The sequence below is a fragment of the Chionomys nivalis genome, chromosome 7, assembly GCF_950005125.1.
Source record: "Chionomys nivalis chromosome 7, mChiNiv1.1, whole genome shotgun sequence".
NCBI lineage: Eukaryota > Metazoa > Chordata > Mammalia > Rodentia > Cricetidae > Chionomys > Chionomys nivalis.
The window spans coordinates 51,001,594-51,017,778 of record NC_080092.1 but is presented as its reverse complement, the minus strand read 5'-3'; the positions used below and the strand labels follow the sequence as shown (position 1 = coordinate 51,017,778).

At 45.8% G+C, this 16,185-nt stretch overlaps 1 protein-coding gene across 1 annotated transcript in view; it reads left to right on the top strand.

The window, feature by feature from the left end:
- Nucleotides 1–16,185, top strand: part of Dnah2 (dynein axonemal heavy chain 2) — a 125,813-nt gene that overhangs the window by 36,151 nt on the left and 73,477 nt on the right. The window contains exons 16-20 of the mRNA XM_057774390.1: nucleotides 6,456–6,602; nucleotides 7,864–8,020; nucleotides 8,407–8,646; nucleotides 9,118–9,306; nucleotides 10,268–10,415. Of these exons, the coding sequence (XP_057630373.1) occupies nucleotides 6,456–6,602; nucleotides 7,864–8,020; nucleotides 8,407–8,646; nucleotides 9,118–9,306; nucleotides 10,268–10,415 (881 nt within the window). The remainder of the gene's footprint in view (nucleotides 1–6,455; nucleotides 6,603–7,863; nucleotides 8,021–8,406; nucleotides 8,647–9,117; nucleotides 9,307–10,267; nucleotides 10,416–16,185) is intronic.

Here is a 16,185-nt window from a genome sequence, read left to right as displayed (position 1 = left end):
ATAGCTGACATCAAATTAATAAACCGTATACCTTGAGTAAAATTATCTAAAAATACATCTTCAATAATTACAGTCTTTACTTAATTTCAAGGCATAAGAGCCAGACATTCAAGGAGAAAGTACATAACTATTTTATTTCTCTTAAAAACCAGTTTTCACCTAGGGCTGGTAGGGCACACTAAAAATCCTAGCTCTTAGAAAGAGGATTAGAATTTGAGGTCATCTTTGGCTCCCTAGTATGTTCCAGGCTAGCTGGGGCTTCATGAGACTCTGCCTGAATAAACACTGTTTTCAAACAAAATTCATGCCATTGACACCGTACAGGTTACGCTGACTTCTTAGAGGCAGAGTACCCTAAGATTTTCCATGGGTCTCAGCCAATATTTCTTGAGGTTAAGAACAGTTTAGTTTAAAAAAAGAGAATACCTGGCCGGAAAGAAAACTCGGAGGTTAAAAGCTCTCGCAACACCCACATGGTGGCTCACAACCATCCATAGTGAGATCTGGTGCCCTCTTCTGACCTGCAGGTGTACATGCAGACAGAACACTGTATATGCAATAAATATATAAATCTTTTTTAAAAAATGAAAAAGGAGAGTACCCTTTGCGGTTGCCTCTGTCTGGATGCCAGTAGGAAGCAAGTATGTCAAATGGCGTGTCTCTGTGTGTGTCTGTGTGTGTCTGTGAACCTTATCCAGATGTGCACACACATCTGAGCCAAAGGCAGCCCAGTCCAGAAAGAACTCATCAGCCTACCACAATGCACTGCGCCTCTGACCATTTGAGTTGACTGACCTCACATCTCTTTTTATAAATATCTTAGCTTAAAATGTATTTGAACATTAATTTTTAAAATTATTATTATTATTATTATTATTGTTGTTGGTTTTTCGAGACAGGGTTTCTCTGTGGCTTTGGAGCCTGTCCTGGAACTAGCTCTTGTAGACCAGGATGGTCTCGAACTCACAGAGATCCGCCTGCCTCTGCCTCCCAAGTGCTGGGATTAAAGGCGTGTGCCACCACCGCCCGGCTTAAATTATTTTATGTGTATAAGTGTTTGTATGTGCCTGAGGCCAGAAGGAAGTACTGGATTCCCTGAAACTGGAGCTACAGACGGTTGCTAGTGGCTATGTGGGTTCTGTGGAAGAGCAGCCGGTGGACCACTGAGCTCTCTCTCCTGCCCTAAGAATATTTTTTACTCTCACACTCAGCTGAACAAATAGCTACATAAAGTACATCTCCTTGCTGCCATTATTTCTGGGGAGGGGAGAACATTGGGAGTCTAGAAGTCACATCCTCAGGAGTTTATCCAATAAGAGTTGGTGATGTTGTAAAAATTTTAGGTGTCTATATAAGGATTTCTGACCTGGTGGTGGCAGCGCATGCCTTTAATCCCAGCGGTGAGGCAGAGGTGGGCAGATTTCTGTGAATCCAAGGCCAGCCTGGTCTACACAATGAGTTCCATGACAGCCAGAGCTACATAGTAAGATCCTGTCTTTAAAAAAAAAAGAAGAAGAAAAAAGGGCTTTGCTGGCCTGTCTTGAAACTCCAGAAAATGTAGCCATGACAACTCGGGCTCTAGCCCTTTAGATGGAATGTCTTCTAGTTTCAGATATATATATTGCCATTTTTCATGGCATTGGAGTTACATAGTTTTGGGGGAGAACTGAATTCTGAGTTTTGCTTTATAAAAATCAAAAGGAGTTAGTAATGGGTAGGACGTCAGAAAGTGAGGGGGTGGGAGAGCATGCATGCAGCCCTTGGTCCATTGTGGGTGTGGGTAGTGCTCTTCCTTGGTGTTCTCTCGTGGGCCGTCCTCCTGTGTGCCATCCTCCTCCCATGTGCCGCCATCCCGTGTGCTGACCTCCCGTGTGCCGACCTCCCGTGTGCCGCCGTCCTCCCGTGTGCTGTCCTCCTGTTTGCCGCCATCCCATGTGCTGTCCTCCCGTGTGCCGTCCTCTCGTGTGCCACTATCCCGTGTGCCGTCCTCCCGTGTGCCATCCTCCCGTGTGCCGTCCTCCCGTGTGCCATCCTCTTGTGTGCCCCCTCCTGTGTGCCATCCTCCCGTGTGCCGCTATCCTGTGTGCCGTCCTCCTGTGTGTTGTTCTTCCTGGGGTCCTCTTCTTCCTGGGGTAGCCCTCTTCTTCCTGGGGTTGTCCTCTTCCTGGGGTTGTCCTCTTCCTGGGGTTGTCCTCTTCCTGGGGTGTCCCTCTTCTTCCTGGGTTGGCCCTCTTCCTGGGGTGTCCCTCATCTTCCTGGGGTTGTCCTCTTTCTGGGGTGACCCTCATCTTCCTGGGGTTATCCTTTTTCTGGGGTGGTCCTCTTCCTTGGAGGCCTGCTCCTCAGGCAGGAGCTCCAGATTTTGCGATGACTCCTCTGTCTGTGGACACGTGGAGCTGGCGATGCCTGTGGGACAAGCTGGAGAGAGAGATCTTTAGGCAGCTGGACACAGTCTAGAGCTTAGCTGGGTAGGTTTGGGAGTCGATCATCTCTCAGAGGTAACTGAAGCCATGGGAGTGGGTTAGCTCATCCTGGGGGAATTACTGGAGATGAAGAACCTTAGGGGCCCTGTTGAAGGAGCCTGGAGAGGTGGTAGATTCCTTGCTGTGCTGCAGTGAAATGTGCCTGGGGACTCTGGAGGACGCAGGAGAGAGGAAGGGCTGGGGAGGGCTGGGGAGGAGTGGGTCTGAGGAAAGCGGACTGTTTGCCATGAGAATGAAACCTCCGGAGGGGCTGGAGAGGGGCTGAGTGGGAAAGAGGATTGGCTGCTCTGCCTGAGAAACCTGGGCGCAGTTCCCAGCACTCAATGGAGGCTCACAGCCGTCAGTAACTACAGTTCTTGGGGATCCAGTGCCCTCCTCTGGTCTCCCAGGGGTGGTATGTGGAAATACATGCAGGCGAAACAGTCCTGTACACAAAATACAATAGCAATATCATTGTAAAAGGCCTACGTGGAGGTCAGGGAAGACAAGACCTACAAAGTCCCCTTTGGTGCAGCCGTGGGAATTTTTGGTGAGGTGTGGGTGGAGTATAGAGGGAACTGGAAGCGATGGAGAAGAGAGGAAGCAAAAGGATCCCTCAGAGCAACTCCTTAAAGAAAGCAGGCTCTGAAGGGGCGGGCCAGAGGGTGGTCCCTGTAAGACAGTAGGAGTCAAGGGAGGTTGTTTTTAGTATATTCTTTCTTGACGTGCTAGAATTTGGCCATAGTCCAATGGTGGGAAGGAGCTGGTGTGTTGAGGGAGCTGTAGGTGTGAGCAGAGCTGGAGCGTGTCTTCCTGCAGGAGGACAGGCTGCAGGACAGAGCCCCGGGGAGCTTTAGTAGGAAGAGAAGGAACTCCAGTCGTAAATGTGCAGGAAGCCTCATCATGGCACAGGTCAGTTCCCACAGGCTGTGGCAGGAAGCAGATGGAGTTCTCACCTGATGGTTTTCCACTCAGAGACACCAGCTTGGGAAGAGTGGGGTTTTAGATAGTGCCTTGAAGAGACAGATTAACTGTTAAAGATTTCTCCCCATTCTGTAGGCTGCAGCTTTTCTCGATGATAGTGTCTTTTTCTGTATGGAAACTTTTTATCTTCAGGAGGTCCCTTCTCAATGCCTTTACTGTTGGCATCCTGTTCAGAAAGGCCTTTCTTGACTTCAAGCCTACTGCCCTATTCTGCCAGATTCAGGGTATCTGGTCTTATGGTGAGGTCTGCGATCTGTTTGGAACTGAGTTTTGTGCAGGGTGGTAGCTATGGGCCCATTTTCATTCTTCTACATGTGGCTATCCACACTGACCAGCACCATTTGTTGAAGATGCTTTCTTTACTCCAATGTGTATTTTTTTGCTTATCAAAATTCGGTTGTCAGCCAGTCACGGCGGCGGCAACACTCCTTTAGTCCCAGCACCCAGGAGGCCAATGGATCTCTCCATAAATCCGAGGTCAGCCGGTGGATCTCTCTCTCTCTCTCTCTCTCTCTCTCTCTCTCTCAATTCAAGGCCAGCCTGATCTACACAGTGAGTTCCAGGACAATCAGGACTACACAGAGAAACCCCGTCACAAAAAACAAAGGGAAAAACGAAGTGTCCAGGTCTTCAGTCTTATCCCGTTGATCAACGCATCTGTTTTCGTGCCACCGCCACTGTCCCTTGTAATACAACTTGAAATCTAGATGGAGGGAGTAAGAGCACGGGGACAGACACAGGATATGGCCTGGAGAGCCCTGGAGGCCTCAGGAGAATTCGGAGTGAGGCTGGGCTAATTTGTGATGTTATCGGCAGTGCTCAGGTGCATTCACGTGGCTTAGCCTGGAGGACGATAGATTTCACCTGGGACTTGAAATGTAGGCAGGCCAGGCTAGTCTCCAGCTCGCAGCGACACGCCTGTCCCAGTGCCTTCTTCTTTTTTTTCTTTTGGTGAGGTAGTTAGACTAGAGGACAAAGGATGAGGGTCGCTAAGGGAGTGACGGAGATGAAGGCTGGGACTGAAGGCTGAAGCTCAGTGGAGCTGAGAGAGGGCGTGCTCAGCAGGGCCCAGACGTGGAAAGTAGCTGCTTCCATTCTCCCAGCACAGACAACAAAGTCTGTGGAGGGAGTGAACAGGGAGCGAGCAGGGAGGGAAGAATCCTGGCCTGAGGTCTGAGAGTGGGTAGTTTGGAGGAAGCTGAGCACCTGCCTGTGCTCGTGACAGACTCACTCGGGAGCAGCTGGGAAGGATCAGGTAGACAGACTGGAAAGGGGATCTCGGCAGTCAAAGGTCACTTGGGGCTGACACTCATGCTCTGGGACGTCATTAATGAGTGAAATTACTTTTTATATTTGGCACACAACAAACTCTAACACAACCTAAAATTATTAATAGGCTGTTTTCTATTTTTTTTCTCTGTAGAAAGTCTTTTTTTTTTCTTTCAGTTTTCAAGACAGGGTTTCTGTGTCGCCATGGCTGTCTTGGAACTAACTGGCTCCTGTAGACCAGGTTGGCCTCGAACTCAAAGAGAGCCACCTGTCTCTGTCTCCCAAGGGCTGGGATTAAAGATGTGCACCACCCTAGCCTGGCTTTTAGACAGTCTTCTCTTATAACTAGATGTGCTCTTTTTCCTGTTTTCTGAGAGGTTCCTGTTAATTTTATTTTGGATTTTTGTGGTTCTGCCGGCGTTTTGAACTTTGTACCGAGGCTGAAAGCCAGAACAAGCAAGCAGAAGAGAACAAAAGGTGTGCTCCGCATAAACATGAAAAGCAACAAACTGTCGCTAACTTGCTCAGAGAAAGGAAAGAGAACCCATAGAAAAGAACAGGGCATGAGCATCTCTCCGGCAGCTGGACGTGATGGTGTGTGCCCGTAATCTCAGTTCTTGGGAGTTGGAGGCAGGAGAATATGGGGAGTTCAAGGTCATCCTAAGTGAGTTCAAAGCCTGCCTGGGTAGTAAAAAATACCAAGCAAGTAAACAAGAGCCCTTGCAAATTAGAAAAGTAGAAAAGCCCCTTCCCGTTGTATTCACGTGGTAGGAAAGGAATTGGAAACTGATTGGAAGCTCTGGGGAGGAGAGGGTGGGGCTGCCAATAGCGCCGGTGGTGGCAGTCAGCAGGGCAGCTCTTGGGTGGTGGCAGTCAGCAGGGCAGCTCTTGGGTGGTGGCAGTCAGCAGGGCAGCTTTTGGGTGGTGGCAGTCAGCAGGGCAGCTCTTCGAGGAGTATTCCAAGTCTTCAGTCTTGGTCATTTGCTCCCTCGCCACTGGCCAGAGACCCCAGAAAAGAATCTTCCAAACGGGGTCCTTTCTTGGTGTACCGCACATCCTCACGTGTGTCTTGACACTTGGACCTGTGGTCTTCTGCTGGCCATAGCGTGGCTTTCTCAGAAGGCTAGTGACTTAGCATTGAGCTTGTGGATGGCCACATATGCCCAGCTCACTCTCGGTATACTACTCTCCTCCATGGCCTGGGGTCCCCAGGCATCTTCTGCTTGTCTCTGCACCTTCTTCATCAGCCAACGGACCTCCTGCAGTCTGCTAGCTCCAGCGAATAGCCTTGCCCTACAGAGTCATGGAAGAACTCTGGGAACTGCTTCTTGAGTTCTCTACTGGCCTTCCTGTTTGAGTCTCAAAGCCCCTTCTGTAGGTTTCCTTGAAGCCACAGCCCCTGGGGCTTTTAGAGAGTTAGGTAGTTTCCAGCTGTTGCTATTGCCCAGCTTAGAATTCCCCTTCCGCTCCAAACCCAGGTCATCTACTGCTCAACTTCCAGGACTTCTTGTCACCTGTACCTGTGTGGGCGTCTGCCCCAGACGCCCAGAAATCCCCGTCGCTACTGCTCTCATGGTTTGGGGAAGTAGCGAATATCACTCTGTCCTGTCTGCCTCTGTCACCTGGAAGGCCTGTTTCATTTCTGTCAAAAACTTCCTTTGTGCTCCCGTGAGCTCCCACAGGCACACTCCTCTTACTGCCCTCTAAGCCGTGCCTCAGTTGCTCTGCTTTCTCCCTCAGGACACTCCTGATTCTCTTTGTGGAGATTGACTACTGGGAGCGGCTGCTGTTTGAGACACCCCACTATGTGATGAACGTGGCTGAACGCGCCGAGGACCTGCGGATTCTCCGGGAGAACCTACTCCTCGTTGCTCGAGACTACAATAGGTGCGCTCGGTCCTCGTCAGCCTGAGGATGTGGTGTGTTGCTCAGGGTCCCCATCATTGTATTTTTTCCATCCTGAAAAGTGATTCCCTTTCCCTGCAGTTCCTTATCTGAGTCAGGCACTCAGAGCCAGGTGACATTAGGATTCTGGCATGCAATAGCATCAGAGTCACTGAAACAAGACCACCTTCCCTCATCTAGTCCCGTCCCCAGCCTTTGACCTGGCGGGGCCCATCTGTAGGGTGACATTTGTGCGTGGTTAGCTGTATTACGGATTGGATGGCTTAGAAATAACCAGACTCCTGGCTCACGGTTCCACAAGCTTGGGAGACTCACAGTTGAGGTAGGGGCAGATGCAGTGCCAGGTTCTCCACCTCCTGGTCTCTAAATGGCCGCCTTCGGTGTCTTCCATGGTACAATGAGACAGCAGCTATGTTAGGTCTCTCACTAAAGACGCCAGTCCTACCCATGACAGCTTCTCCCTTCCTGGTCTAGCCAGCTCCCAAGGCCTAGTAATACCACAGCAAAAGGGAAGGCTTCGACAGACAGATTTCAGGAAGACACAATCTTACAAACCTTTCTCACCTCAGTGAAAATCCAGGGGGATGAAACAAATACTGGTGTTTGAATTTCTAGAAAGGATACCTTTCAGTGTGGTAGCCTTTAGTTGCATGTAGCTATTTTCATTTGAATTACTTAATTAAAAAGTTCCTCTTATCATAGGCCACATTTCAAGCTACATATGACCAGTATTAGACAGCACATTTAACATTTGATTGATTGATTGATTGATTGATTGATTGATTGTGTATGGGTGTTTTCTCAGGCCTGGTACCTGAGGAGGCCAGAAGAGGGCGTCGGATCCCCTAGGACTAGAGTTACAGATGGATGCAAGACATCATGTAGGGGCTAGGAATTGAAACAGAGTCCTAAGCAAAAACAAGAGCTCTCAACTGCTGAGTCACCTCTCCAGGCCCGTGTGCATGGAGAGGTCAGAGGACAGCTGGTGGGAGTCTGTTCTCTCCTTCCACTCCATGGGTCCCAGAAATTGAATTCAGATCCTCAGACTTAGTGGCAAGGGCCTCTAACCACTGAGCCATCTCAGCAGCCCTTGGCCATACTGTGTATAACACTTGTATGATGAGAGTTTCTTTAGGGAACCCTAGGCCAGAATGCAAGTTTGAGAGACTGCCAAGCTTCCTGGCAGGAGGCGAGGTCTTCGCAGTTTTCTCTCCCAGCTACCTAGGTCTTCTCTCCCACGCAGGATTATTGCCATGCTGTCCCCAGATGAGCAGGCCCTGTTCAAAGAACGGATCCGATTCCTGGATAAGAAGATCCACCCAGGCCTGAAGAAGCTGCATTGGGCCCTAAAGGGGGCCAGCGCCTTCTTCATCACAGAGTGCCGCATACACGCCAGCAAGGTAGGCCACAGCTGCTAGACACTGTAGGTCTGTAAGGTTGATGGAAGGGCTGACACGTGGGTCATCAATGCCTGAGCCTTTGGTGATGGAGGGGACCCTGGGAGGCATTATACCATCAATTGAATGTCCTCCTCAAAATTTGGTGCCAGGAATTGATCCCAAGGTCTTACACATGCTTAGGCAAGAATTTCTCCACTGAAAGGGAAGGATTTTTTTTTTTTTTAATGTCAGAAATTCTAGCAGGAGGCTAAGTGGGAGAATAGAATCAGGTCCAGAGAGCCTCAATCCAGTCTTCACGGGAAGAAATATACAAGGTGCCTGCACAGTTCAAGGGAATAGATGCTAGAGAAGGTGCTACTGTGGACTGTGCCTGGGCCTGACTTCAGGTGCAGATGATCGTGAATGACTTCAAGGCCTCCACTCTGACCATTGGCTGGAAGGCCCAGGAGATGTCTGAGATGCTCCTGGTGCGTATCACTGGCAAACGGGTGTACAGAGACCTGGAATTTGAGGAGGCCCAGAGGGAACATCGGATGACCGTGCAGCAGAAGTTGGTGAACCTGCACCAGGATGTGGTGAACATCATGACCAATTCCTACGAAGTGTTCAAGAACGATGGTCCTGAGGTAGGCACCCCGTGCCCAGCTCTGACGCAGGGAACCCACAAACCCTCTGACCACACTGCTACTCTCCTGTATTTCACCAACGTGTGGATCCCAGATATCCTCCCTGGTCCCAAATCCAGTTCGCCTTCAGGGTTTCACGTCTTCTCTGACAACATTCAGGATCTTGCCTCTGTTTCTTTAAAGATTTATTTGTATGTTTTCGAGTGTTTTTGCCTGTGTGTGTGTATACCACATGGGTACCTGCTGCACTCAGAGGCCAGAGAGGGCGTCAAGTTGTGAGCTGCTCTGTGGGTGTTGGGAACGGAACCTGGGCTTTCTGCAAGAGCAGCCAGTGCTCTTAACAGCTGAGCTGTCTCCAGCCCCCAGAACCCTGCATTTCTGTCTTGCTTGTCGCCCATCAGCTGGTACCCATTCCCAGTCCCTGAGCTGCTTTCTCCAGAAGAATCTTTTCTTCTACCCCTCCCCTCCCAGATACAGCAACAGTGGCTGCTCTACACGATACGGTTGGATCACATGATGGAGGATGCCCTGCGCATGAACGTGAAGTGGTCCCTGCTGGAACTCTCCAAGGCCATCAACGGGGATGGGAAGACCACTCCAAACCCACTTTTCCGAGTCCTTGTCATCTTACAGGATGACATGCCAGGAGGTGTGGCACAGGTGAGGGCCACTGGGCCTCCAGCACCTCAAGGTTACCATACCGTAATCCTCAGTTTCTTCCAGTTTTTTTAAATATTAAATTTAAAAAAATTAAAATATAATCACATCATTTCCCCACTTCTCTTTCCTTCCCCTAACACCTTCCGTGTCTCCTGTCCTTGCTCCCTCTCAAATTCACGACCTCCTTTTCTTTATGTATAAATATAACTTGCTGCGTCTGGTTAGTGTTGCTTATATGTATATGATTTCAGGAATGATCACTTGGTGTTGGACAAACAATTAAGGGAAGACTAATTTTCCACTCTCAGCATCCTTTAGTTGCCTGCTGTTTGAGATCTCATAGGATTTCTCTCTTGCACCCTAGCAGGTCTCTCTGTGTGCTCCTTGTCCAGATCTTGCTTAGGCAGCCGTATTCCTGAGGAATCACGGGTGAAACTTCCCTGTCATTTCTAGGAGACAAAGTCTCACAGTAGACGTCCTGGTCCCCGATGGCCTTACAGTCTTCCCACCCCCTCTCCTGTGATGTTCCCTAACTCCAAGGTGCAGGAGTTGTGCGGCAGATGTATCCATGCGGGCTGGGCACCCCACAGGCAACTGTTATTTTCTCCCAATTCTGTTTTATATGTATGGGTGTTTTGCCTGCATGTATTATGTCTGTCTACCGTATGCGTCTGATGTCTGCAGAGGCCAGAAGAGGGTAATGAATTCCTTAGAATTGGAGTTACAGATCTTTGTGAGCCACTATGTGGGTATTAGGAATTGAACCTGGATCCTCTGGAAGAGCAGTCAGTGCTCTTAACCACCGAGCCATCTTTCCAGGCCTCTTCTCTCTACTCTTAGAATTCAGCCCGGGCCTTGGCGTTTTCCTGTGCCTCCAGGCCCAACTCAGGTGTTCAGCCTTGGAGGCTTTGGAGCCCGAGTCTCTCCACGAGCGCCCTAAGCTCCTCTGTGCTTCCCACAGGTGGAATTCTCCCCCACGCTGCAGACTCTGGCGAGTGTGGTCAACGATATCGCCGGCCACCTCTTCTCCACCATCTCTGTCTTCCGCCACCTCCCGGATATCCTCATCAAACGAAAGGTGGCTCGGGAACCCATCCATGCGATTGTAGGTGAGTGGGCCATGGGGAGGGCACGCAGCGGGCACTTAGCCCAGGCAGAGCTAGGAGGAGCCATGAGGGCATCTCATTCACACCGGGCCAGCCATGTCTGTGGCTGGTGGGAAGCCACACCAAGGAGCCAGACTCAGGAAGAAGCAAGGGCATTGCGATTAAGTGGCCGATCCCTGTGGGTTGTGAAAACTGGGCTGGAAGCAGAGCGTGGATAAGTTTGAGACGCGCGTTGGACTAGAAGAGGCCTTGATTCCTACAGAAGTGAGACACGCAGGGTCAGACTCACACGGCTGCCCCTCTGTTTTCTTTTCTTTTTGAAGATTCATTTGTTATTCTTTTACATGTATGGGCCTTTTGCTTGGAGGTATGTCTGCCCACCAAGTCCAGAAAGAAGGCCTTGCTGCTTCTGGGACTGAAGTTACAGAAAGTTGTGAGCTTCTACGTGGGTGCTGCAAACAGAAACTAGGTCCTCTTAACCACTGAGCCATCTCTAGCTCCCCTCTGTTTTCTTTATATGTATATATAATATTTACATATATATGTATATATATAATATATATTTACATATAAAGAAAACAGAGGGGAGCTCGAAAAAAATTGATTTTTATTGAGCTCTACATTTTTCTCAGCTCCCCTCCCTGCCTCTCCCCTCCCCTTCAACCCTCTCCCAAGGTTTCCATGCTCCAAATTTACTCAGAAGATCTTATCCTTTTCTACTTCCCATGTAGATTAGACCCATGTATATTTCTCTTAGTGTCCTCATTGTTGTCTAGGTTCTCTGGGATTGTGATTTGTAGGCTGGTTTTCTTTGCTTTATGTTTAAAAACCACCTATGAGTGAGTACATGTGATAATTGTCTTTCTGCATCTGGGTTACCTCACTCAATATGTTTTCTAGCTCCATTCATTTTCCTGCAAAATTCAAGATGTCATTATTTTTTTTCTGCTGGGTAGTACTCCATTGTGTAAATGTACCACATTTTCCTTATCCATTGTTTGGTTGAGGGGCATTTAGATTGTTTCCAGTTCTGGCTATGACGAATAATGCTGCTATGAACATAGTTGAGCACATGTCATTGTGGTACGGTTGAACATCCTTTGAATATATACCCAAAAGTGGTATTACTAGGTCTTGAGGAAAGTTGTTTCCTAATTTTCTGAAAAATTGCCACACTGATATACAAAGGGACTGTACCAGTTTGCACTCCCACCAGCAATGCAGGGGTGTTCCCTTTCCCCAAAAACCTCTCCAGCATGAACTGTCATCGGTGTTTTTGATCTTGGCCATTCTTACAGGTGTAAGGTGGAATCTCAGAGTTGTTTTGATTTGCATTTCTCTGATGACCAAGAATGTTGAGCATTTCCTTGAGTGTCTTTCAGCCATTTTAGATTCCTCTGTTGAGAGTTCTCTGTTTAGTCTGTACTTCATTTTTTTTATTGGATTATTTGTTCTTTTGATGATCAATTTCTCGAGTTCTTTGTATATTTTGGAGATCAGACCGCTGCCTGATGTGGGGTTGGTGAGGAGGATCTTTTCCTATTCTGTAGGCTGTCGTTTAGTCTTGTTGACCATGCCCTTTGCTTTACAGAAGCTTTTCGGTTTCAGGAGGTCCCATTTATTAATTGTTTCTCTCAGTGTCTGTGCTGCTGGGGTTCTATTTAGGAAGTGGCTCCTGTGCCAATGCATTCAAGTGTGCTTCCCACTTTCTCTTCTATAAGGTTCAATGTGGATGGCTTTATGTGGAGGTCTTTGATCTATTTGGACTTGAGTTTTGTGCATGGCGATAGATATGGGTCTATTTTCATTCTTCTACATGTTGATATCCAGTTATGCCAGCACCATTTGTTAAATATGCTTTTTTCCACTTGATGTTTTTTGCTTCTTTGTCAAAAATCAGGTATTCAAAGGTGTGTGGATTAATATATGGGTCTTTGATTTTGTTCCATTGATCCTCCTGCCTGTTTTTATGCCAATTGCAGGCTGTTTTCAGTACTGTAGCTCTGTAGTAGATTCTGAAGTCAGGGATTGTGATGCCTCCAGAAGTTATTTTATTGTACAGGATTGTTTTGGCTATCCTTGTTGGTTTTTTGTTTTTTTTTTTTTTCTTTTCCAAATGAAGTTGAGTACCGTTCTTTCAAGGTCTGTGAAGAATTTTGCTGGGATTTTGATGGGCATTACATTGAATCTGTAGATTGCTTTTGGTAATATTGCCATTTTTACTATGTTAATTCTACCCACCCAAGAGCATGGGAGATCTTTCCACTTTCTGGTGTCTTCTTCAATTTCTTTCTTCAAAGATTTACAGTTATTGTCAAACAAGTCTTCCACTTGTTTGGTTAGAGTTACTCTGAGATATGTTATGCTATTTGTGGCTATTGTGAAGGGTGATGTTTCTCTGATTTCTTTCTCAGCCCATTTATCATCTGTGAACAGGAGGGCTACTGATTTTTTTTTTTTTGAGTTAATCTTGTATCCTGCTACATTGCTGAAAGTGTTTATGAGTTGTAGAAGTTCCTTGAAAGAATTTTTGGGGTCGCTTAAGTGAACTATCATATCATCAGCAAATAGTGAGAATTTGACTTCTTTTCTGATTTGTATCCCCTCGATCTCCTTTTGGTGTTTTATTGCTCTAGTTAGGACCTCAAGAACTATATTGAATAGATATGGAGAGAGTGGACAACTTTGTTTTGTTCCTGATTTCAGTGGGATCACTGGGAGTTTCTCTCCATTTAGTTTGATGTTGGCTCTTGGCTTGCTGTATATTGCCTTTATTTTATTTAGGTATGTTCCCTGTTCTCTCCAAGACCTTTATCATGAAGGGATATTGTATTTTGCCGAAAGCTTTTTCAGCATCTAATGTAGTTTTTATTTTTCAGTTTGTTTATATGGTGGATTATGTTGACATATTTTCATATGTTGAACCATCCCTGCATCTCTGGGATGAAGCCGACTTGTTCATGGTGGATGATGGTTCTGATGTGTTCTTGATTCGATTTGCCAGTATTTTATTTAATATTTTTGCATCAATGTTCATGAGTGAGATTGGTCTGCAGTTCTCTTTCTTAGTAATGTCTTTTTTTTTTTTTTTTTTTTTTTTTTTTTGGTTTTTCAAGACAGGGTTTCTCTGTGGTTTTGGAGCCTGACCTGGAACTAGCTCTTGTAGACCAGGCTGGTCTCGAACTCACAGAGATCCGCCTGCCTCTGCCTCCTGAGTGCTGGGATTAAAGGCGTGTGCCACCACCGCCCAGTTTAGTAATGTCTTTATGTGGTTTGGGTATCAGGGTAATTGTAGCCTCATAAAAAGAGTTTGGCAATGTTCCTTCTGTTTCTATTGTGTGGAACAATTTGAGGAATATTGGTATTAGTTCTTTGAAAATTTTGTGTAGAATTCTGAGCTGAAACTGTGTGGTCCTGGCTCTTTTTTTGGGGGGAGGGGAGACTTTTGATGACTGTTTCTATTTCTTCAGCAGTTATAGGTCTGTTTAATTTGCTTATCTGGTCTTGATTTAATTTTGGCAAGTGATATTTATCCAGAAAGTTGTCCATTTCCTTTAAGTTTTCCAATTTTGTGGAGTACAGGTTTTCGGAATATAACCTGATGATTTCCTGTATTTCCTCCATGTCTGTTGTTATGTCCCCCTTTTCATTTCTGATTTTGTCAATTTTGATATTCTCTCTGTGCCTTTTGGTTAGTTTGGATAAAGGTTTGCCTATTTTGTTGATTTTCTAGAAGAACCAACTCTTTGTCTCATTGATTCTTTGTATTGTTTTCTTTATTTCTATTGTGTTGATTTCAGCTCTCAATTTGATTATTTTCTGCCATCTAGTTCTCTTAGGTGAGTTTGCTTCTTTTTGTTCTAAAGTTTTCAAATGTTCTGTTAATTCACTATTGTGGGATTTTCCCAGCTTCTTTATATAGGCATGTAGTGCTATGAACTTTCCTCTTAACACTGCTTTCATTGTGTTCCATAAATTTGGGTATGTTGTATGGTCATTTTCGTTGAATTTTAGGAAGTCTTTATTTTCTCCCTTTAGTTCTTCATTGACCCACTGATGATTCAGGTGAGCATTGTTTAATTTCCATGTGTTTGTGGGTTTTCTGGAATTAGTATTGTTGTTGAATTGTAGTTTTAAGCCATGGTGATCTGATAAGATACATTGGGTTATTCCAATTTTTTTTGTATCTGTTGAGGTTTGTTTTGTTACCGAGTATGTGGTCAATTTTTATTTATTTATTTATTTATTTTTAATTTTTTTTGGTTTTTCAAGACAGGGTTTCTCTGTAGCTTTGGTGCCTGTCCCGGAACTAGCTCTTGTAGACCAGGCTGGCCTCGAACTCCCAGAGATCTGCCTGCCTCTGCCTCTGGAGTGCTGGGATTAAAGGTGTGCGCCACCACTGCCCGGCTGTGGTCAATTTTTGAAAAGGTTCCATGAGGTGCTGAGAAAAAGGTATATTCTTTTACGTTTGGATAAAATATTCTATAGATGTCTGTTAAGTCCATTTTAGTCATAACATCTGTTATTTCCCTTATTACTCTAAATTTTTTGTCTGACTGACCTGTCCAGTGGTGAGAGTGGAGTGTTGAATTCTCCCACTATTAGTGTGTGGGGTTTAATGTATGATTTAAGCTTTAGAAGTGTTTCTTTTACATATGAGGGTGCCCTTGTATTTGAGGCATAGATGTTCAGTATTGAGGTTTCATCTTGATGGATTTCTCCTGTGACTAATATGAAATGTCCTCCTTTATCTCTTTTGATTGATTTTAGTTTGAAGTCTATTTGTTATTAATAGAGCTACACCAGCTTGTTTCTTAGGTCCATTTGATTGGAAATTCTTTCCCAACCCTTTACTCTGAGGTGATGTCTGTCTTTGAGGTTGAGGTGTGTTTCTTGTATGCAGCAGAAGGATGGATTCTATTTTTGTATCCAGTCTATTAGCCTGTGTCTTTTTATAGGTGAGTTGAGCCCATTTATATTAAGGGATATTAATGACCAGTGATTGCTATCTCCTGTTAATTTAGATTTTGTTGTTGATGTTAATTTGAATGTTTTTCTCTACTTTGGGATTTGATACTGTGAGACCATCAGTTGTCTGTGTTTTTGTTGACGTAGCCAACTTCCTTTGTTTGGAATTTTCCTTCTAGTACTTTGTGTAGGGCTGGGTTTGTTTTTTTGTTTTTTGTTTTTAAATATTTATTTATTTATTATGTATACAATATTCTGTCTGTGTGTATGCCTGCAGGTCAGGAGAGGGCACCAGACCTCATTACAGATGGTTGTGAGCCACCATGTGGTTGCTGAGAATTGAACTCAGGACCTTTGGAAGAGCAAGCAGTGCTCTTAACCTCTGAGCCATCTCTCCAGCCCCTAGGGCTGGTTTTGTAACTAGATATTGGTTAAATCTGGTTTTGCCATGGAATATCTTGTTTTGTCCTTCTGCAGTGATTGAAAGTTTTACTGGGTATAGTAGTCTGGGCTGGCATCCGTGGTCTCTTAATGTCTGCATAATGCTTGACCACGACCTTCTGGCTTTCATTGTCTCCAATGAGAAGTCAGGTGTAATTCTGATAGGTCTGTCTTTATATATTACTTGGCCTTTTTCCTTTGCAGCTCTTAATATTCTTTCTTTATTCTGTATGTTTAGTGTTTTGATTATTATGTGGCGAGGGCACTTTTTTTGAGCCAGTCTCTTTGGTGTTCTGTATGCTTCTTGTATCTTCATAGGCATATCTTTCTTTAGGTTGGGAAAGTTTTCTTCTATTGTTAAATA